Source organism: Staurois parvus, unplaced genomic scaffold, assembly GCF_062004578.1.
Source record: "Staurois parvus isolate SC_StPar_1 unplaced genomic scaffold, SC_StPar_1.0 ptg000746l, whole genome shotgun sequence".
NCBI classification, from domain to species: Eukaryota; Metazoa; Chordata; class Amphibia; order Anura; family Ranidae; genus Staurois; species Staurois parvus.
The window spans coordinates 2,374,290-2,396,895 of record NW_028318542.1 but is presented as its reverse complement, the minus strand read 5'-3'; the positions used below and the strand labels follow the sequence as shown (position 1 = coordinate 2,396,895).

At 41.9% G+C, this 22,606-nt stretch overlaps 1 protein-coding gene across 6 annotated transcripts in view; it reads left to right on the top strand.

Moving 5' to 3' along the window:
- The first annotated feature begins 1,775 nt into the window (after positions 1 to 1,775).
- LOC149445111 (cytochrome P450 2H2-like) overlaps positions 1,776 to 22,606 on the top strand; it is a 43,059-nt gene continuing 22,228 nt past the window's right edge. Inside the window, exons 1-4 of one of the 6 annotated variants that reach the window (XM_089654147.1) lie at positions 1,776 to 1,957; positions 12,585 to 12,776; positions 17,218 to 17,380; positions 19,234 to 19,383. In XM_089654147.1, the coding sequence (XP_089510273.1) occupies positions 1,778 to 1,957; positions 12,585 to 12,776; positions 17,218 to 17,380; positions 19,234 to 19,383 (685 nt within the window). In that variant the 5' untranslated portion in view covers positions 1,776 to 1,777. Of the gene's footprint in view, positions 1,958 to 3,855; positions 4,019 to 7,624; positions 7,775 to 10,279; positions 10,441 to 12,560; positions 12,777 to 16,705; positions 16,726 to 17,217; positions 17,381 to 19,233; positions 19,384 to 22,606 lie in introns of those variants that run through there. The other 5 variants (XM_089654150.1, XM_089654148.1, XM_089654149.1 and 2 more) reach the window with 5 other exon arrangements.

The following is a 22,606-nucleotide window of genomic DNA, read 5'->3' as shown; positions in this document are numbered from 1 at the left end:
TGCAGAAACACATTTGCCGGCTTGGAATTCTTCTTATTTTCATCCTACTTCTTCTTCTTCTTCTTCATCCTCATCCTCAGAAGAAGAAGAAGAGGATGAGGATGAGGATGAAGAAGAAGAAGAAGAAGTAGGATGAAAATAAGAAGAATTCCAAGCCGGCAAAAAGTATATCTGCAGAGCTCCGCTATTTCTGACAGTTCTCTGACAGTTCATTCACATTTACAGCGGTTGAAACATTGTATCTATTTGTTTCCATTTATGGAAACAAATAGATACAATGTTTCAACCGCTGTAAATGTGAATGAACTGTCAGAGAACTGTCAGAAATTCCGCTATTTCTGACGGTTCTCTGACAGTTCATTCACATTTACAGCGGTTGAAACATTGTATCTATTTGTTTCCATTTATGGAAACAAATAGATGCAATGTTTCAACCGCTGTAAATGTGAATGAACTGTCAGAGAACTGTCAGAAATAGCGGAGCTCTGCAGAAACACTTTTTGCCGGCTTGGAATTCTTATTTTCATCCTACTTCTTCTTCATCCTCATCCTCATCCTCAGAAGAAGAAGAAGAAGAGGTACAGATGTTTTTATTCGGAAACAAATAGATACAATGTTTCAACCGCTGTAAATGTGAATGAACTGTCAGAGAACTGTCAGAAATAGCGGAGCTCTGCAGAAACACTTTTTGCCGGCTTGGAATTCTTCTTATTTTCATCCTACTTCTTCTTCTTCTTCTTCTTCTTCTTCATCCTCATCCTCATCCTCTTCTTCTTCTTCTTCTGAGGATGAGGATGAGGATGAAGAAGAAGAAGAAGAAGTAGGATGAAAATAAGAAGAATTCCAAGCCGGCAAAAAGTGTATCTGCAGAGCTCCGCTATTTCTGACAGTTCTCTGACAGTTCCTTCACATTTACAGCGGTTGAAACATTGTATCTATTTGTTTCCGAATAAAAACATCTGTATCCTAAATGGAAACAAATAGATACAATGTTTCAACCGCTGTAAATGTGAAGGAACTGTCAGAGAACTGTCAGAAATAGCGGAGCTCTGCAGGGACACTTTTTGCCGGCTGTAGAAGGGATGAAAATCGGACGATCGGGGAAAAATCGATTCGTGCATCCGAAGTTGGCTAATATTCGGATTCGGCACGAATCAAATTTTTCCTGAAATTCGAAACGAATTCCACTTCGCCTGGTTCGATTCGCTCATCTCTAACCAGAATATTTAAGGATAAATACAACATGCTTTGGGTGTGATGTAAGTTTTTCACTGGAGATGCCAAGGCTAACTCCAAGTGCAAGAATTCTAAGATGCCAAAATGTTGTACCTTTATCAATCTCTGTATTTGTAGACTGTCACACAGGACTTTAGTTCATTTTGAGCTTTTCTGAGTAATATTATCTATGTTTGGTCAATGAACTCTTGAGAAGGCTTTGGATGAAGTATAACTCAGGGCTCCAGATACACAATAGTTATGATAAATACAAAATAGTTGATTAAAACCCCATCCATTTTATGCTGGTTTACTCCTGAATAATATAACACGAAAAGTTTATTTCATAGATATCACATTCGCATGACATTTAAAAACCAGCAGGGTAAGTAAAGATTAGGAAATCTTTATAATCTGTTATGCAATATGCTTTTAACTAGACCAAACTCCAACACACCCTACCTCAGTCATCAAATGATAGTTGGAATATTGTCAAATTTCATCTCACAAATAAATACAGCAGTTCGTGGTTTAGAGACAATACACAGAGAGAATTGTCAGGATGGCGGTGAATGTGGCAGCAACACTTCTCCTCGCTTCTGGGGTGACTCTACTGATTTACCTCATTAAATGGTGGATGAATGTAAAGAAGAAGGACTTGCCACCAGGACCCACTCCTTTGCCACTTCTGGGGAATATTCTGCAGATTAGTACCACTGAATTGCCAAAGTCTCTGGTGAAGGTAAAAATAATCATTCTGATTATTCTAAAACAATGCTCTCTTCTTGTATTCTAGGAAGAAATCTCTCATAATGTCAAAAATTGCAATCTAAGCTGCTACATATTCCAGTCTATGAGTCACATTTTTACAAAAATGATGGTGAAATAGGCAGAAAAAGAAGAAAGTACTCCCAAACCATAAAAAAAATTCATTTCTTTCAGTGCTCTAGCAATAACCAAGCTGCAACACAGCTCTTTCCTCCACCTGGTCTCACAAGGGACATTGAGAACAGCCATAGACTTGCCACTACAAAAGAAGCCCTCTGCTTTTGGCGGACATGGAAGGGTTGGGAAGATATGAAAGTTTGACAGCTTACCCATAGCAACCAGTTACCACATTTGCTAGTATGGTGCTTATGTATTGTCAGTTTATTGTTAAGGTGCCATGTTTTAAATACCAGCCAGGGAATTCCCCCTTTAAAATAATCCATAAGAGATCCAAATGCCTTAAAAATGTGTGCACTTTGCATGAAAAATGTTCATTGGCTGGATGTGTCGTAATTATTTTTAGTCTTTGGAATTTCTACCAAAATAAAGAAGAGTGGTAAATCGTAAGTGCCTTGGAATTTGGGGTTGATTTATTAAAACTGGAGAGAGCAAACTCTGCTGCAGTTGTGCATGGTAGCCAATCAGCTTCTAACTTCCGCTTGTTCAATTAACCTTTGGCAATAAAACCTGGAAGCTGATTGGTTTCTGTCAGAACTGCACAAAAGTTTGCACTCTCCAGTTTTAGTAAATCAACCGCTTGTTTTCTTGGATTACTGTCCTTCCCTGACTTTCTAATAAAAGCAAAAAACAATCGATCAGCAATTGGGATATATGCTATTCACACTGCTGGCAAATCAGAGCAGGGATCAGTCAGCCAGGGAATATGGACTTGTTCACAACAGATGCTTTGAGGCTATGTAGGCAGTCATTTCAAGTGCACCCCTAATGCATAGACATAGCTAAAATGTCTTGTTTTCTTTTGTGTCAACTCAGTCCTTTTTTAGTGCAGCGGGTTGCAATGCAAAACACTGTACAAAAAAGTGGCAACCACCCCAACCCATAACTAGCCTTTGCAGTCAGCTGCCATTGTGCTCTTGCTGGGTGTCACATGCACCCACTGTGTCTTTAAGGAGGGGTGGGCTCCCTCCAGGCACACCTACCTTTAATCTATCCATTGCTATATGTGCTCCTACTAAGGAGACTCAAACAAATATAGAATTAAGACTGCAGTATGCAGAGGAGCCTTGACTTGGGCACTGCAGCTTGCAAATATGTGCACATAAAACCTTCTGTTTTAAAGTGGCTTCTTTTTCAGGATCAGTTTGATTGTTTTGCAGGCTGGCTGGTAAGTGTGCTGGGAAATAATTTGTGTGCTTGTGACATGCAGTGCAAAATCCCGCATCATAACACCGCTGCGGTTAATAGAACTGTATAGAAATGTCAGTCGTGATATTTCAATAAACCAGCCCTAATGTCACTGTTTTTCCCCACATCATTGTTTTTACTTCCATTGCCTGCAGTATCTGCTTCTGAACATCTAGGTCTTTTTGATCATGTCCCAGGACAGTCAGACACCCCACCCTGTCTTCTCAATGTTCACCCTGCAGTAGGGATACAGTAGAAGCCCTGTGCTGTCTGCTGACTGTTCTGAGTGAGAAAGAGGCCCCATTGTCAGTACTCTCAATAAGCTGAATGTGGGACCAAATGTTAGAAAAGCCATGTCTTGCTCTTGTAAAATATATTCTTGCCTGTGACCAGCCAAACACATCAAGATAGTTGGTAGACAGAAGCACATTAGGTCAACTTCTTCCTGTCCTACCTCTTCTTGAACCTGAAGAATTCTGATAAAAAACCTCAAATCTCTATCAACAGCTTGGTGAAAAGTATGGACCTGTTTATACAGTCTACCTGGCCAACAATCGAGCAGTCATGCTAATTGGCTATGATGCTGTGAAGGAGGCTCTGGTTGATCGCAGTGATGTGTTCAGTGAAAGAGGGGAAATGGATCTAATAGAATTATTCTTTAAGGATTTCGGTAAGATTCTAAAAACAAAATAATTATCCTTAATTTTGTTTCATATGTATTCATTAGAGACTACCTGTATTTATTGTAATGCAGATGTGGTATCAATGCTATTAAAGGTGCACGCTATTCAATCCTAAACATTCATCATGGAAGCATCATGGATTAGACACCAAAACACTAAGGTCCCCTTTTTCTGGTGGACCTGATCAGACCCTCCATTCCCCTCTATGGAGCTGCAAATGTAAACAGACTTCTGTTTTTACACCCAGCTACCTACAATCTGATCCACTAAAAAAAAATGGAAGGACATCTATTTCCCTCCATCTGGGTGGATCGGAGGGTAGTCAGGTGTAAATGGACTTCCGGTCCATTTGCACCCAACTGCCCGTACAGCAGAGTAGGCTGTGTCTGTCTTCTTCTTCATAAGTGGTGTGGACATGGACCTGTTACTTGCCTGCTCCACTCCGCTCTGCTCAGCGGGGGATCAGCAGACAGATTCCTTGCTGAACTAGTGGATTCCACCCCATGTGAAAAGGGCCTGATGCTTGTGGGCCCTATAAGATTTACTGTGACCAATTATAAAACAAATATCTCCCTGAAAATGAAAGGCAGAGAGTCATCTCCCTGTTCTTGATTATGCAGGAACCTAAAGAGTCAAATATACGCACAGTTCATAAATTATGAATTAAAACGTGGGATCAATAGTGGTTGTGTACTTAGGCGTGCCTGTTACAAACAGTTGCGCAATTAATTAATTTGCTAAAAGTCTTTATTAGGAATGTAGTTATAGATAACATGTTTGTGGATATGTAACTTTCCCCTTCTTCAGGGCTTAGGTAGAGTCTTGGGATCAGATCCAGAATAAACACAACATAATAAACTGGCTTGGGGCTGAATTCCCATTGACTGGTGCTGATCTACTAGCCAGGACAAGTCATGGTGAATCCAGTTCATCCCAAAATAGATTATTGTTGGCATTGGTTGTATACTACTTTCATAACTAATGATAGCTGTTAAGAAATCACTTGTTCTCGTAACTGTTTGTTTTAGGCACACCTCACTACACAACAACTAATTATGCATCAGATAGCCAGCATCCTCAACATTATCAGGTTTGAAAAGCCTAGGACCCAAAAATGGTCCTCACAAAAACACCCTCACTTCAAAAGTGTATCTCATACAAGGTACTTGTAGGAAATTTTTCAGCAAGTTTAAAGCGGAGTTCCAGTCATTTTTGTGTTTATTAAAAGTCAGCAGCTACAAAAACTGTAGCTGTGTACTTTTAGTAAACACACACTCACCTGTCCCAGGGTCAAGCGATGTGCTCACCTTCTCCATCCCTTTTCTCCCTCTCCTCTCCCTGGCACCGACATCTCAACTGTGGGCACCAGGCTGTCACAGCTTGTGGCTTCATAGCTGGATGCCCACTGCGCATGCGCGAGTCATGCTCTGTATTCTGATTGGTCCGGCAGTCTTCTAGGACCCGTGAAGTGTCCGAGAAGACTGTGGGAGGAAGGAGGAAGGCCAAAACCAGGTATCTGCTCCCCTCCAAAAAAGTGCTAAATATGGCAGTGGAGGGGGGAGGAGGTAAACAAGCGGAGCTTCCATTTTTGGGTGGAACTTCGCTTTGAGGAGTTTCCTAGGAGATGGTTGTTTTCACTCTTTATAAGGCAAACCTATAAATAGCTGTTTTACAGAAAACATATTACAAAACAGAAAATTAGCAACAGTAAAATAAACTGGATTAAAAATGAAAAGCACTTAAAGTTCAATTCCAATCCACTACAAAGTATGCTCAATAAAATGTATTAGATTCATCATGAATAACTTATTTTGTTCCCTTATAATTTCAATGGTAAGCGAGATCTCTGAGCTGCAAAAACAGCCATCTGTTATTGTCTCTGAAAAGGGAGTTTACAGAATTACAGAACATAACCAATCAAAGGACCTAAGAGGTGTGTTGAAAGTATATTGAAATGTTCAATGATTTTCAGCAGACGCAACCCTTAGTTCCGATTTTTCTAAATACATCTACATTTCTCTCAGACGAGGTTTTGCAATCTGTCAACCAAATTATTATAGTACAGAAACAAATAATGATTTGATAGGATCAAATAGCATATGCTTTTTTTGTTAAGGATATTTATTGTATTTTATTAGCCTTCTGTTCCTTAAAATACAGGGTTATTGGGCATCGAGCTGATTGTTATTTTATTTTCCTCATAGCAGGAATTATGGAAACTGTATATTGTTTGTCTCTGGTAGTTTGATCTTAGGTCAAAACCTAGACTTGTATATTTGTATTTTGTTATTAGAAAGGATTTAGCACATGTCATTTGTGACAAGGCTGCAATTACAGTTTGTCCAGACTCTGGTAAATACTGTTTATGACCTTCAGTGGTATATTTAAGTTTCGTGCTCCCCCCTCACCCATGGAGAGACCTTGACACCGACCAACACACCCCTCCCCCATGAAGAGAGCCTGACATTGACCAACAACATCCCGGTCCCCCCCACTCCAACCCAAGAGAGCCTTCCTCTATCACCACCCCCCATACACTGCCCACCCCGGCGAGAGGGAGAAGTCACTCACCTCTTCAGCTCTGGACATCCCTGGGAACAATAAAGCAGCCTGTAGCCTTTCTCAGATCCCACCTGGTCCCTATGCTGCGTGTGTCCCTTCTTCCGTCCCTTCTTCCGGGGGGGTATGCCCCCCTGAAAAATGCTGCCCTAGGCAAATGCCTTGTGGTAAATATGCCCCTGATGACCTTACTATACAATCTCCTACCTGCCAACTAACTTTCTTTTGTTTCTTTTTTCTGTCAATTGTGCTGTAAAATAGAACGTTTTATTTAGTTAACTTATGTAAATCCGATGAAACCCTTGTACAGAAATTAGCTTTAAATCTGATCATTTTCATCACTAAGTACAGTTTATACTGCTGGAAGTTTTACAATAGCCTGCCTGGCAACTAACCCTGCTTTCTATTCTTGGGGCTGTTTTCTGTAAACTGGGATGTTAATTTGATTGTTTTATTTTGTTAAATGTAATAAACTCTATGATTACCTAGCACAAACATGAGATATAAATCAGAACACTTTCAAAGGTGACTTGTAAATTCTATGTTTTGTACAATATTCCCATTCTGTCCACTCAGTTCCAGGTTCAGCAGACAACATTATCATCACATAGAGCTATTATCATAAGTCCCTGTTTCCAAAGGGACTCATGGTCTAATGTCTCTTACACTCATACATACAGACCAATTCTTGAGGGAGACAGTTAATCCAAACCATTCTGGATCTTAGCCATGTGACATTTCCACAAAGAATCTCCAAACACAGGAGCTAAATCTTCTTGCTATGTTTGTCAATGTGAGCTCAAAAGGGAGAATAGGTCACCTTTACTGGAAGCATTGCACTTAAATTATTATTATGTTTTCATATCATAAGAGGAGACCCATGCAAAGACAATGAAAATCCACAAGCTCCATGCTGATAGTGTCCCTGGTGGGATTCATGCAATATAGAGGGGGTCAATAGGCCATTGTTTAAAATGTTTGAAATTTAAAGGATTTTTAAGAGCAATATGTATAAAACCTTTCAAATCTTTTAGGGGTCATCATGAGCAATGGAGAGAGATGGAAGACAATGCGTCGATTTTCCCTGACAACACTGAGAAATTTTGGAATGGGGAAGAGGAGTGTGGAGGAAAGAATCCAGGAGGAAGCTCGGTGTCTCAGGGACAGATTTATGAAGATTAAAGGCAGGTGGAGATAATACTGAATTATAACAATAGTAACACTAAACTCACATTTATTGTACATGGAATAACCCAATCTATCGATCCAAATTATTCAGATCTAACACCATTTCCATAGATCCTTACTGCTAGGCTGGTGTAACAGTATGATCCAATATGATGATGGCTACCTGTATTATATCTCTTGGTATGTGATGTGTTATAAAAAAAAGTCTGGGCACTCATGAGGGGCTAAAGATTAAAAGAAATAGGCCGTACCAGCCTAGTGCATTATCCTTGGGGGTTTATTAATGGTATGAAAAGCTAAAACATACTCACAAATATGTATATCGGGCATGTAAAGCCACCACCTAATGGCACAGTGAATGTAAACACCCAACAGAGACCAACGTCAGGAATGCGCCGGCCGGGATCCAAAAGCGACTTACACGGTTCAAGGGAACTCCATTCATTAGAGCCCTCATGGTGGGCTGTAAAGGGACTTGTAATTTCTGGCTTTCTAGGAATTGACAGCTGCCTCTTAAATTTCAGCAACACACAGTAGGCACTGATTCTCAGGGCACTAACTTAGTTATGTCCCTTGGTGATGTGACGACTGCAGTGCATCTCCTAATATACGAGAATACGGGGATGTGACCAGGCTATTGCTAATGTACAAGAGGGTGGGGAAGTGACCAGGCTGTATAGTTTTAAAAACAATCCTCTAATTCACAGTTACCATTTTGGAATAGACTTTTTGGAGACAATTAGCATACCTGCTATATCTAAAAAACATAAGCAAACATCATAGAAAGTCATATTAGTTAACAATGTACAGTATATTATATACAGTATATTGATTTTTACATAGATTTTTTTCTTTTGCTTGCCTGATTATAGTTGCATATCATGAATGGCCCTATAGCCTTATTGTGGAGAAAATTAAAAAAATCAGAACTATAGTAAAATATCATAGGGTTATCATCTGCATCACAGAAGAAACCTGAAATTTTTTCCCCATTGATCTGTAAAAATAATCAGATGATAACACATTGATGTTATGCTTTATGTAAATACAGCTAGGTCCATATATATTTGGACACAGGCACACTTTTAGATTTTTTCAGGTATTTACCAAACCATATTCAAGCTATAGTTATAGAATGGATATGGGCTGAGAGTGCATACTCTCAGGTTTAATTTGAGGGTATGTACATCCAAATTGGAGGAAGGGTTTAGGAATTACAGCTCTCAAGAGTAGCCATCTCCCCTTTTTCAAGGGACCAAACGTAATTGGACAATTGAATATAATCATAAATAAAATGTTAATTTTTAAAATTTTGTTTAGAATCCTTTACTGGCAATGACTGCCTGAAGTCTGTAACCCATGGACATTACCAAAGACTGGGTTTCCAACTGGGTACAATGTTTGCAGGTGCTGGTCGGATTGAATACTGCCTCATCAAACACATCAGGGACTACAACAAAATGGTACCTGTCTGCACACTGCCTCAGCACATAGTGAACTCCTATTAGTTAAAAATGTCTTCATCTCGGTCTCCTACCCATGGGAGAATCCCCCTAACATGTTTCACCCAGTAGTAACTTAATTGTAGAAGCCTCTATGATTAAGTCAATCCTGGGTAAAACACATTTGCGGGGGTTCTCCCATGGGTAGGAGACCAAGATGAAGCCATTTTTACTGAGAGGAGTTCACTATATTCTGATGCAGTGTGTGGACAGGTGGTTCCATGCCCAAGGGGCAGAAAGGACTAGCAGATCATGTGACCACTGTCACACTGGTCACACAACCAGAATGCGGTCCCGCTGACTCACAGCCATTCCTAGTAACTGGGAGCTGTCTTTGATCATTCAGTTGTTGTGATGGAAGCGCACAGTGAGCACTCTCTCAGCACAGAAACCTCACCCACCCATGTATATGTTCGGCAAGGGGTTAAGCAAGTTGCTGATTTAAGATGAAAGACGTTGCTTATTTTAGATTAGGTTGTCACAAATAGCCCTGAGAACAGACCTTGTGTGTATGACGATGCACCGCGTTTAGGCGGTATGTGTGATCCTCTTATCGCCTGCGATAAACAGCTATAAATGTTTCTTCCACACGCTCTGAATGACGGAGAGGAAACACTACAGAGTAAACAGTGCTTGGCCGGGAGAGTGGAAACACTGAACAGGAAGCAGGAGCAGGCACAATTTTGTTGTAACACTGAAGCCTTGGGCTAGGAAATGTTAAGAGAGCTGTAGATCAGCTTTGTTTTACTAAAGGAGTAAAGGCTGTCCACAAGTGAATTTGCATCTAGCTTCATCTCATTTTTAAGCTAAGTGATAATACACTTTGCAAAGTAAACATGCTCTACTCCTTTAGTAAATCAACCTCAACAGGTTTATGCCAGACCTTTGTGTAATTTCTTAGTATTTACCCAAGGTTCTCAGGGTGAAATTGTTTTCTAAAATTCTGGATATTAATGTTGGGGATGAAAATTCTAAATGGTTCTCCTTTTGTAATAACAGATAAACCAATAAACCCTACACATGTACTAAGACTGGCTGTCTCCAATATCATCTGTTCCATTGTATTTGGAGAAAGATTTGACTATGAAGACAAGAAGTTCACAACCCTTTTGACACATGTTCAAGAATTTGTGGTCCTGGTGAACTCCCGATCAGGCCAGGTAAATGTTTACATTGTACAGTTGTATGTGTATATACAATATGCTTATCTTACAGTGATGCCATATACTATAAATCAGGGGTCTCAAAACTTTATATACAAGGGCCAGTTTACTGTCCTTCAGACTTTAGGAGGGCCGGACTGTGGACATCAGGTGTAGAAAATGTCCCAGTATCAATGTGTCAGGAATGGACTTGCCAGTAATGGTGGGACTCACCTGCCTTGTGGGCTGCAGTACCAGGGCTGGCCATCGGGTGCTCCCGGCAATCAGAGACTCAACCCTGCAGCCAGCCAAACACCTGAAGCTGATCATGCAGGTGTATTTAAGGGATGGCCAGACCTGCAGTCTCTGCCTTGGTGTGTGTTTTTCCTGGGCCCTGTATCTTGTTACCTGCATTCCTGTTCCTGTCCCTGTCTGACTGATTCGTTGCTGACCCTGCCTGATCCGGACCTCTGCTGACTTCTCCTGTTTCATCCCTGGCTTGTGACCCCGACCATTCTCTGCCTGACCCCCTGTACCTACCTGCCCGATTGTTATTGACCCGGCCTGCCTGACGACGCTTGCATTGTATGTACTGTTATCTGTGGGTGGTTTGGTTTGGTTCGTTTGCACTGTGTTATATTTTAGTATTGCACTGCGTTTATGTTTGTATTGTTAGTCTTTAATAAATTATATTGTTTATAACTTATCTGAAGCCTGAGTTTCCCTGCGTCAGTCACATACCTCTGGTCTCACCCCGGAGCCCTGACATTACACCAAGGCCAATCCTGACCAGAAGTGGCTGCACAGGGAAGCCATCTTGGCTTGTTGCTGGGAAGGATGGATCTGGATGAGGTTGTGTATTTATCTCTGCTAGTGTTTGGTGACAGAGAATGTGCTTATCAGACTCTGAAGGAGTATCCCAGGGATCAACTACTAGAGTGTATACGGATCGCTCATGTTCTAGTAGATCAGGGCACAGAATTCTCTGAGGTGCAGCCATTGATTCAGGTTTCAGGCTGAGTTGGTTTCATCTGGTACCCCCGAATGCAGGGATGTCTCTTCTGCTCTTTCTTGTTCTTTCAATATAAATCTTCCTGCGAGTTGCCATCTTTATAAAGGAATGCCTGTGGATGTGGTATATCTGGATTTTGCCAAAGCATTCAATACAGTTCCCCATAAATGTTTAGGGTATGTATCTGGATAGAAAACTGTTTACAGGGGCACATACAAAGGGTGGTGATAAATAGCGTGTACTCAGAAAGGTCTAGAGTGGTAGGTGGGGTATGCCAGGGCTCTGTCCTGGGACCAATTCTGTTTAATACATTAATTATTGATATAGAGGTTAACATAAATAGCTCAATGTCAGTGTTTACTGATGATACAAAGCTAAGCAGGGCAATAACGTCACAGCAGGATATAGAAATGTTACGAGAAAGCCTCAATAAAATAAAGTGATTGGCCACTGCATGGTAAATGCGGTTTAATGCTGAAAAATGTAATGCACTTAGGGACTAAAACATGAATGCAATATACTCACTAGGGGGAGAGGAGAACTTTGGGGGAATCCAGGATGGAAAAAGATCTGGGGGTTTTAGAAGATGACCCCCTACTCAGAACTGCAAAATCATGTATATATACGTGATGCTACGCACCCGTGCCTCCCTGTAGCAGTATTTCTGCTATTGGGCAGCACGGAAGTACTTAATCATGGGCTGGGACTTGCTGACAGACTCCCGCTGGGTGCAATCACAGCAGATGCGGAACCGAGAAGTAGCCAGCGATGTACCAATATGTAGCTTTGCCTACAGCCGCCGCTCACTGAATAGTTCAGGCAGGTGGTCAGAAAGTGGTTAAAATGCCAGAGATTTGAAATAAATTCTTAGTTTTGGTTGTCTCCTCTATGTTGCTCAACCTCTGAATAATTAAATCTAAAAAATATTATTTTCCCCATTTATTGGAAACATATATCCCTTACATGGTGTTTAAAAGCCTGCAGGGTAAGTAATGGATTTCTTTACAATCTGTTATGCAATATGTCTGTAACTGGAGCAAACTCCAACACGCCCTACTTGTACTCTAATGATTGTTGGAATGCTGCCAGACTTCCCCTCGAAGATAAATACAGCAGTTCCTGGTTTGCAGACAGTACAGTTTGTACTGAGATTGTTGTCAGGATGGCGGTGAATGTCGCAGCAACACTTCTCCTCGTTTCTGGGGTCACTCTCCTGATTTACCTCCTTAAATGGTGGAAGAATGTAAAGAAGAAGGACTTGCCACCAGGGCCCACCCCTCTGCCACTTCTGGGGAACATTCCACAGATTAATACCACTGAAATGCCGCAGTCTCTGGTGAAGGTAGGAGTAATTGAGCTGAATACTCAAAAACAATTCTCTCTTTTGTATTCTAGGAAGAAATTTCTTATAACGTCAGGAAAAGATACAACCTAATTTGCAAACTTTTCCAGCTTGTGAGTCACATTTATATGAAAATGATAGTGAAATATATAATAAGCATAAGAATAAGCAAATAGCAATCATTTAAAGTGTTTGTAAAGGATTTTTTTAACCATTTGTCTACCAAGCACTTTCATCCCCTTTCTGCCCAGGCCAAATTTCAGCTTTTAGTGCTGTCGCTCTTTGGATGACTATTGCACGGTCATGCAACACTGTACCCAAATTACATTTTTATCATTTTTTGAGACATATAGAGCTTTCCTTTGGTGGTATTTAATAACCACTGGGTTTTTTTTTTAGTTTTTTGCTAAACAAATTAAAAAAGACCAAAATTTTTGAAGAACATTTTTTTTTGTTCTTAGTTTCTGTTATAAAATTTTGCAAACAGGTAATATTTCTCCTTCACTGATGTGCGCTGATGGGCACTGATATGCAGCACTGATGGGCACTGCAAGGCTGCACTATTGGGTATTTATGAGGCGGCACTGATGAGGCTGCGCTGATGGGCACTGATGAGGTTCTACTGAAGGTCACTGATAAACGGCAATGACTGGTGGGAACTGACTGGTGGCACTGACTGACATTTGTTTAGTTTTGGATGCAGTGGGAAATGGTTATAACAAACTGTAGTGTTTGTGTTTTTTTTAGCACCCCCCAGACCCTCAGGGTGGACTGACAAGAATCTTAGAGATGAGCCCATGTCTACTGATTTGGAATGGAGCATTGGGCTTCAATCACTTTAGTTTCTTTTTAGGCTTGGTTCACACCTACTCAGTTTGCTTTTGATCCATTTATGCAGTGCTTTTTTTGCACATTTTTGCACACGTTTTGCATTTTGTATAGGGTTTTTTTGCCAATTTATTATTGGGAAGATTAAAACGCACAAAACGCATCATAAACACATAAAAATCACATCACACCACATGCTTTTCTGAAGTCTATTGAACCAAAAACGCACAGCTGAAAAAAGCATAGAAACCATATTAAATGGATTATAGTGCATTTCTGCAAAAAGTAAAAAGCACCAAAAACACATAGGTTTGAACCAGGCCTTAGAGATTCTATGGCTCCAAAAATACAGAGAGAGAGGGGTAAGGGTCTGCAGGTACCCATTGTAACATTTACAGACTACAGAACTGTGTTCAGCTTAAACAGGGCCTTCAAGCCAACACAGGCAACATTGTAAATAGCACACACTAGCTGAATTGCAGACTTCTTCATGCATCCCCCAAGGAAAGTATTCAGGCCCCTCCAACTTCTTCCCAACTCCCTCCTTCTAGCAGGCTTGTGACGGAAGCGTAGGCAGGACAGAACACACAAGGAGGATGGTAAACACACAAAGTTTTATTGAAATATGGGAGACATTAAATCAGGGTAGGAAGGTAGCATCTGGATACCCAAAAGAGGGGAAGAGGGGGCGGAGCCCAAAACAATTGTAATCCGGCCCACGATAGGGCGATTTGGGTAGCGATGACTTGAGCAAGTATTAATCCAAGCGGGCAAGTCCAGCAAGGGTAATAGGGAGGTTCAGTGGGGGCAATCCAGGCAGAAAAGGTATGAGTGTTCAATGGGCAGTCCAAGAGAGGGGAAGAGCCCAAAATAATTGTAATCCGGCCCACGATAGGGCAAGTTTAAGTAGAGATGGCCTCTGGCAAGTATTAATCCAGGCAGGGTAATGCAGGGGGGTTCACAGATAGTCCAGGCAGGGAAAAGTAGGGGGATTCACGGACAGTCCAGACAGGGAAAAGTAGGGGTATGGACACTCACAGTTCTGGCAGGGCTCACCTCTGGCACACTCAGCTGGCAGCAGGCAATGACACTCCTTAGGGCACGGCAGATAATCCGACAGAGTATTTCCGGCACACAGCTGCATCGGGTAATCCTGGCACAGGGTTAGGCAGAGTATCTCTGGGCCTACAGCGGGTTGTTCTTGGCACACAGCGGCAGCGGGTAATCCTGACCCAGGGTAGTATCTCTGGGCCTACAGTGGGTTGTTCTGGGCACACAGAGGCAGCGGGTAATCCTCACCCAGGGTAGTATCTCTGGGTATGACTACTAGTCCCAGCCATGCACAAAAGCAACAGCACAGTTCCATGCATCTCGTAGTAGGCTCAGCTAGGAGTGACTGACTTCCTCTCTCTCAAGCTCTCCCATTCAGCCAGAGACCACATGGCCCCTTCAGTTGTCCCCACCTCCCAACTTCCTGCTAAGAACTGGCCTGGACTGGTCTTCACAGCTACATAAGGCTATGCTGTCTTTGTTCTATGCTGAGATCCATCCCATTTCCCCCAACTTCCTGCTAAGAACTGGCCTGGACTGGTCTTCACAACCACACAAGGCCATCCTGTCTTTGTTCTCTTCTGAGATCCATCCCCCCCCCCCACCCCCGCGGGGCACAGGAAATCCAAACAACACAACAAAAAAGAATATTTCTGCTGTCCGTCACAAGGCTATTTCCCCCTGGTTCGTCATCCCTGTTCAGCTTTCTCCTCTATCAGTCAGGACAGCTTCCAAGTACCACTTCTGGCCTAGCTCTAGACCTCAGTACTAAGCACATGGTAGGCCCCATACAGGCTACAGGCTTAAGAAATTAAACTACAGACTGTGCACCTTCTCAGACTGAAGCTCAGGGGGAAGAGAGCTTCACAAGATGAGCCCCAAATTGTTATGTCCTTCCCCAGTATGAACCACTGACAATAAACCTCCTAGTGGTTGGTCAGGGAGAACCTAAATATTCATATGATCCTGTACTAATTATGCCTTTCACTCTATTGTCAGAGCTGCCAATGACACTTACTGGCTCTTTTCAGAAACAGCAAAAACGGTGGAAGACCAAATGAACATTTGTCTTTGCCCTGTGTAGGATACAGAGGTACTCTGTGCAGTCCCATATGGGCATTCTGTTCAAACTAATAACAGTGGCTGACTTCATGGAGCCGCATGGATCTTTAAGGACATCCCAAATTGTACATTGTGGAACTGATGCACAGATCAGAACATAGTCTCCCTATGGTTTGCATACACTCATGTGTTTTCGGTTTGATACACCCGTGTGAATGAAGTCATAATCATAAAAATTGCAGATAAAAGCAGAGAATATCAAGTATTTTAAATGGTTGTATTTTGTTTTTTACTTTCCGTAATTTTTTCACTTGCAATGTGCCTAACTTGCTAGAAAATTTGACTACTTCATGAAGAGTAAGTGTTCTAGCACAGCCTCTTTGAAGCTCTGCTCTTCCCTTTGTAGGGGTAGGTAGTAGGTGATGATGGACCTTTCTCCATGTTTCACAATTAAATCACTGGGCACCAAGTTTGGTTCACATAAGAGGGCTACCCCTATCGTGGGTTCTTCTGGCTATTCTAGGCATCTGTAACAGGGTCACTGCCTTATACATTGGGTACATTTACTTTTTGCCGTTCATCAGTGCCCTGGGACAAGGCTGAGGCTGTCTTGGGGGAATATTTGACCTGAAGGCAGGCCTATGATATTAGAAATGACCATTACACAGTGTACACTTGCACAACAACTGTTCTTCAGTTACTCTCGGGTCCCCCCGTGTAAATGTGCATCTTCCTGTAGCTTGCAATTAGGAGGGATGTGCCAAAAACCGACCACAACCACCTGTCCAGTATTTTCCATTCCCGTCACCAGTATTAGAGTGGGCCCCGCCATGCAACTACCACAGGCTCTGATATGCACTTGACTGTAACCCTTGAACCTTCATATATCTGTACAGGATGGGAACCACTGTGGTGCAGATCCGCTCCCATTTCCATGGGAGACAGAACCTGGTGTAGGGAATGCAGACAACATCTCCCTTGCTGCTAGAAGCAGTTCCACCTGCAACAGGTACATGCTACAACTCGACAGGCTACTTAACTAACGCTACTTCTGTTGCCCATAGCAACCACATGTAGAACTTGCACTAGGTTGACTCTTAATGTGCTGTATCTTCATACCCCATGTGCTAGTGACCCAAGCTTTATGCTAAGTGTAGAATTGTGCCTGTTAATTGCTAGACACACCTTTAAGAAACTTCAAACCGGGCAGAAGACAATGCCTCAACGCTTTACTGAAAATGTGCTAAGCAGTACAAAAGTCCTAATCACAAAATAGGCTGCATTGTAGAAAAGGAGATGGGTCCTGGCACTTCAGTGATGTGAGTGAGGACAGGCAGATGTGTCTCCATCCCTTGCTCTTGGTGAAATATCTTCATGCCTATGGCCAGCCTAGCACATCAAGACAGTTGTTAGACCAAAGTGCATTAAGCCATATTCACACAAACCCAGCTTTTTGTGAACACGTACAACTTTGTTTGAAAATACAAATTTCTTTTAACAGCTTGGTGAAAAGTATGGACCTGTGTATACAGTCTACCTGGCCACCAATCGAGTTGTCATGCTGATTGGCTACGATGCTGTGAAGGAGGCCCTAGTTGATCACAGTGATGCGTTTGGTGACAGAGGGGATTTGGAGCTAACAGATTTATTGTTTATGTATTCTGGTAAGATGCTAAAATCAAACTAATAATCCCGAATTAGTGTAATTTCTACCTTGTTTATATACAGTATGCTTTATTGATACGCTGGAACTGTATAAACTAACTGCAAGAATTTAAATGGATTTAAACTGAAAACACTCAATAAAATTGTAATACCAAGATCATATTAAAGGCCCACTCTAGCCAAACTTTTGGCTATTTAGTGGGTGAGTGGAGCTAAAAGGATCAGCTTGTGTGATTGAGATGGATCAATATGGAGAACATGCAGTAGGAACTGGTTCCCATGCAGTCCCTTTCCCCTTATCAGGTCTTTGATGTTGTTCAAAGATATCTATGGGAGATCAGACATCTCTGCTGAAAAAGGGGTCTGTATGCAGATTTGAGTGACATGGACTGGTACTTTACCAATTATTTGGACTATTTTCCAGAAAAGAATTTGAAAAGATAAGATTCAAATCATTATTGTGTAACACAAAGAGGCAGTGAGCACAGTCTATACCTAGGAGTGTCAGCATAGAGAGCTCGGTATGGAATGCGTGGTGATCTAGTGACAGCAGCCCAAGCACTAGGGTGGTTGGGCAGGTTCCACAAGCACACTCGCTACAATGTGTGATCCTCAGACATGGAGCAGGGCTCATCTATGGGCAAGATTTGGAACCAATGGAAAAGGATCTGGGTTGAGGATCTGGTATGAATTTTGGGAGAACCCCCCATTTTTTTCCATAGCAATTAATGACTGTGTGGCTCCCAGCATCCTAGCAACCAATGATGCAATATTTTTGATAGGACACAGGCAGCAAGCCCCCACAGCATTCTTGGTTGCCAGGATGCAAGTAGCACAGTGAGAAGCTGTCATTAGGTAGCGGTAGTAAAGTACTGCTGCAGTACCAGAAGGAAGTTTGCACGGACGAAACTGGCAAATCTGACCATTTCATTCACCCAACCTATGAATTGCAACCATGCTTGGTCACTAATGTGAACCTTACCCTTATAAGTTAGGAACATTGAATACAGTCAACATGTTTCAGGGGATAATAAACTGACTTGAGGTGAGATACTGGACTCACATTGGTTGGTGTCACTTCTGCTAGCCGCATAGTTACATACTGTAGGACAGATGTATTACTCGATATTTTACAGAGTACATCAAGCCATGCACTTAAGGTCCTCTATCCAACGGAGTCTAATGCCTCTATTACACTGATACACACAGACCAGTTCACAGGAGGGCCACTTAGCCCAAAGCATTACATTTTGGATCTTGGCCATGTGACATTCGCTCAAAGAGGATCCCACCACATGGGGTGAATCCATTGACTGTTTTTGTCAGTGTGGACTCAGAGTTGAGAGTATGCCCCCTTTACTGGGAGCTTCTCAATAAAATTACCAGTATATTTTCAGGCTGACGGGGGAAACCCATGCAAAAACAGTGAGAACACTTAAACTCCATACTGATAATGTCTCTGATGGAATTCATGCTGAGGATATGTAACAGCAAGGTGAGAGCCTCTCTTTTGCGCTCATGTTTCACACAAGAGAAAGGTACATGCACCTTTTCAAAAATGCATCCACAGGGAAACAACATGGTATTTTTGACCATGTGGTTTCCCTGCAGTTCCCATACTCGCAATCATGCTGAGGGCTGAGATGCGTGGGGTGCCATTTAGAATGAATGGCAGCCCCATGCGTCTCGAAAGAGCAGTGTGATTTGGGTGCAGGAACCAATGCGATTCCCATACCCAAAACCAACCCACAGCTTATGGGTTAGTGTGAACCTAGCTTTAGTCATTGTTTAAACTGTTTGGAATTTTAGGAGTCTTCAACAGAAATATGTATAACATCTTTCATTTTTCTAGGAGTCATCACGAGCAATGGAGAGAAATGGAAGACATTGCGCCGCTTTTCCCTGACAACACTGAGAAATTTTGGGATGGGGAAGAGGAGTGTGGAGGAGAGAATCCAGGAGGAAGCTCAATGTCTCAGGGACAGTTTTATGAAGAGCAAAGGCAGGTGGAGATATTGCTGAATTAGCATAATAGTAACCCCAACCCCATTATTACATTTTACATGGAATTACCTAACCTAGCCTTTTTCAAACAGGGTTCCCAGGCACCGTGGGGTGCCTTCAGGTTTCTTCAGGGGTGCCTTGGCAAAATCCCCAAAATATTGTATAACAGCCAGCAGGTGGATCCAGCCTGCCTTTTAGTTACACAAAGCCACAGGTTTTCAATGTGCGCCATTACAGCCTTCCAGCCTCTGGCGTTCTGACAACCAATGATGTTATCAGTTGATAAGGAGGACATCGGGCACCTGCACAGCATCCTAGTTTACCCTCCCTTCGCCTCTCTGTCAGCAATGCAGTGGGGCTGTGCTTGCACCGCATGGGTTAATTTCTTGTTTTGTCCAGCGACAACTAGAACGCTTATATTCATGTAATCCTCCACTCCAGCGGTAAACAGTGCTCCCCTACAATCCATTGATGGACTGTGCCTGACATCCTCACATCCAGAGCAGGTCTACAGTATAGGCTTGATGACATCACGAACAGTCCACTGCTCCAGACTGCTAGATTGCGGGATGGGGGTTGGGCAGGAGCCACAGGGACCAGTCTTGTACAGGAGGATTGCAGGATTAGGAAAGTTTATCTCCCTTCTCCAATCTATTAGACAAAAACAAGTAATGTGCCCAAAGTTGGGCTTTAAGTGAGTTGAGTGACCAGGCTGCATAGTTTTAACACCCTGTTTGGAAAAGAAGACACATCCCCCAACAGTTATTTTCTTGAAAGAGAATTTCAGGGCAGCAGTCAATATGTCAGCTTTTTCTAGAAAGCATAAGCAAACATCATGGAAAGCCATATCAGCTATCAGTGTTCATCAATAAAATATTTCAAAGAAGAATTTCACTAGCTTTAAAATGTTACTAAACCCAAAACAGTAAAATCAGTCTGTATATGCAGTAAAGCATTCTTGTTATACTCACTGTAGACCCTAAGGGGTTAATCCTCTGCAATGTGTAAAAAGGCTTTTTAATCCTGTCTTCTCTGATCCTTCCCTGCTTTTACCATTCCCAATCCATCTGCCATAGCTAGAGCTGCAGTGACAAGTCTGTACATGCTCTGTTTGGTGTGTATCGCTAGAGAGGGTGCATCTGATCGGCACAGGGCTAATCAGCGCTGTCCAGACACAGAGTCAAGTGTTATGCAACCTCATAGGACAGTCAGAGGAGAATGAAAACTCCTCCTACAAGATTTCCTGTGCTCGGCTGGACACTGATAGAAGTCACAATACTGCTATATACTGCTGATAAGAAAAGGTATTTAGCAGTTATGTTTACTAAAATATTTGCAATTCCTTGTTCTGTGTACTGTGGAAGACTGGATATAGTGAATGCAGGGTCATGTGTTTAGTAACACTTTAAAGTTGAACTTCAGCCTTACTTTCAGTCTTGCACGGTTTTATAGGCTCCACTCCTGTATTGAAATGGCTTATTATGATCCACTGCACACTGTGAGCTTCTCACAGTGTGTGTTAGAAGCAGCAGTAATTCAGAATCCATCTCGTTTGCTGGCTGGAGGGCATCAGGGATCATCTAGTTTGTTCCCTCCCAGCCTTACAGTTCATGGCCTGCCTCTATTATATATTGATTTTCAGTTCTTTCATACAAGGCGGCTTTACCCACAACAGACTTCAATCAAATGTATTCAGCCCGCCTAGAAATGGCTTCTTCTCCAAACTGATATTCACCCATCAAGGCCCAAGACCTAGCCCATTGCTTGAATCTGGTGTAAATGTTTTTGAAAAGAGTAGTGAGGCAGTGATGTTTTCAGGAAGCTATGTATAGCCCTTCCCACCAGCCATGATCTTTACACTACATAGAACAGCACATAGACCGAATTATGATGCCATTAGGTTTAAAATAAGGTATGTTATGAAAGCAAAAAGGTTTTATAGCAAAATGTTTTTAGCATGTTGATGAAGAGAGGAGGGAGGAAATAGGGAATGCAAAATATAAGAGGATTAAACACCATTTAATTGAAATGGATGTGCTAAATGGAAAATCAGAAATCACAAACTGAATGTAAAAATCTCAAGCTAGCCATTTTGCACCTTTATTAATAGTATCTATAGCTTTGCTGGATAATAATTTTATGTGTGCCATGGCCAGCCCATTAGAGCTAATAGACTCCCTCAAGAGTTCTTATCTTTAAAAAAATCTTCTAAACGCAAACGCACATATACACAGTATGCAAACGTGGCTAAACAGACGTTTTTTAACCTACATTTTCCAGGAGTCAGTTTCCATCGTTCAGAAGTGTCCCGTGTACATGGGGCCTAAGAGTTGCCTTGAAGCAAGGACCAATTGCAATTTGCAGTTCTTCAGGCCATGAAGAATTTGAAGGAAGACAAAAAAAGCTTGCAGTAATATTTGAAACTAGCAAACGTCTGTTGGTCACCTGAAAAGTGGTCTGGGAAATTCACCTTGAGCTCAAGCATGAAAGAAATGAGAACACGTGAGCTACTGGAAAGATGGAGGTGCAGATTTGCCTTGCAAATTATGCGAAAAAACAGGTCCTAAGGTGTCTAAATACATTTATTCAGATGGGGGGTCTGTTGATGTTTGATACAGTGCCGTAGGGTCTGCAAGACACTCAGCAGACTTATGTCAGCAGGATCCATGGCCTGAGCAGGAGCACAGGATCTAACACAGACTTGAGACTATAGGAAATGCACCTATTGTCCATAGCTGCTCCTTTTCTTCGCAGTTCTGTGGATCATAGCAAGCTGTAGTCCAAGGTGATAGAGATTTCATGATGATAGAACTATACAGAGTTGCAGATCAGCCTTGTTGCTGTTCTTTGATAACTAGTGAGCATTGTACCCACAAGGAGATGAAGTATAAGTGCTAAATGGTTACAGCATTTTAAAAACAATATGACAAAGAAAAATAATAAAGTTAATTTAGTAAAGCAGTAAAAGTTGTTCAGTTAGCAAACTGAATTTGAATCTAACTTCACCTCATTGATTAAGCTATGAAAATGCACTTTGCAATGTGAACATACTGCAGTAGATTTACTAAACCTGGTGCACTGAGAATTTGGTGCAGCTCTGCATGGTAGCCAGTCATCTTCTAACTTCAGCTTCTTCAATTAAACTTTGGCAATAAAAACCTGGAAGCTGATTGGTTTCTATGAAGGACTGCACCAGATTTTGAACTTTCCAGTTTTAGTAA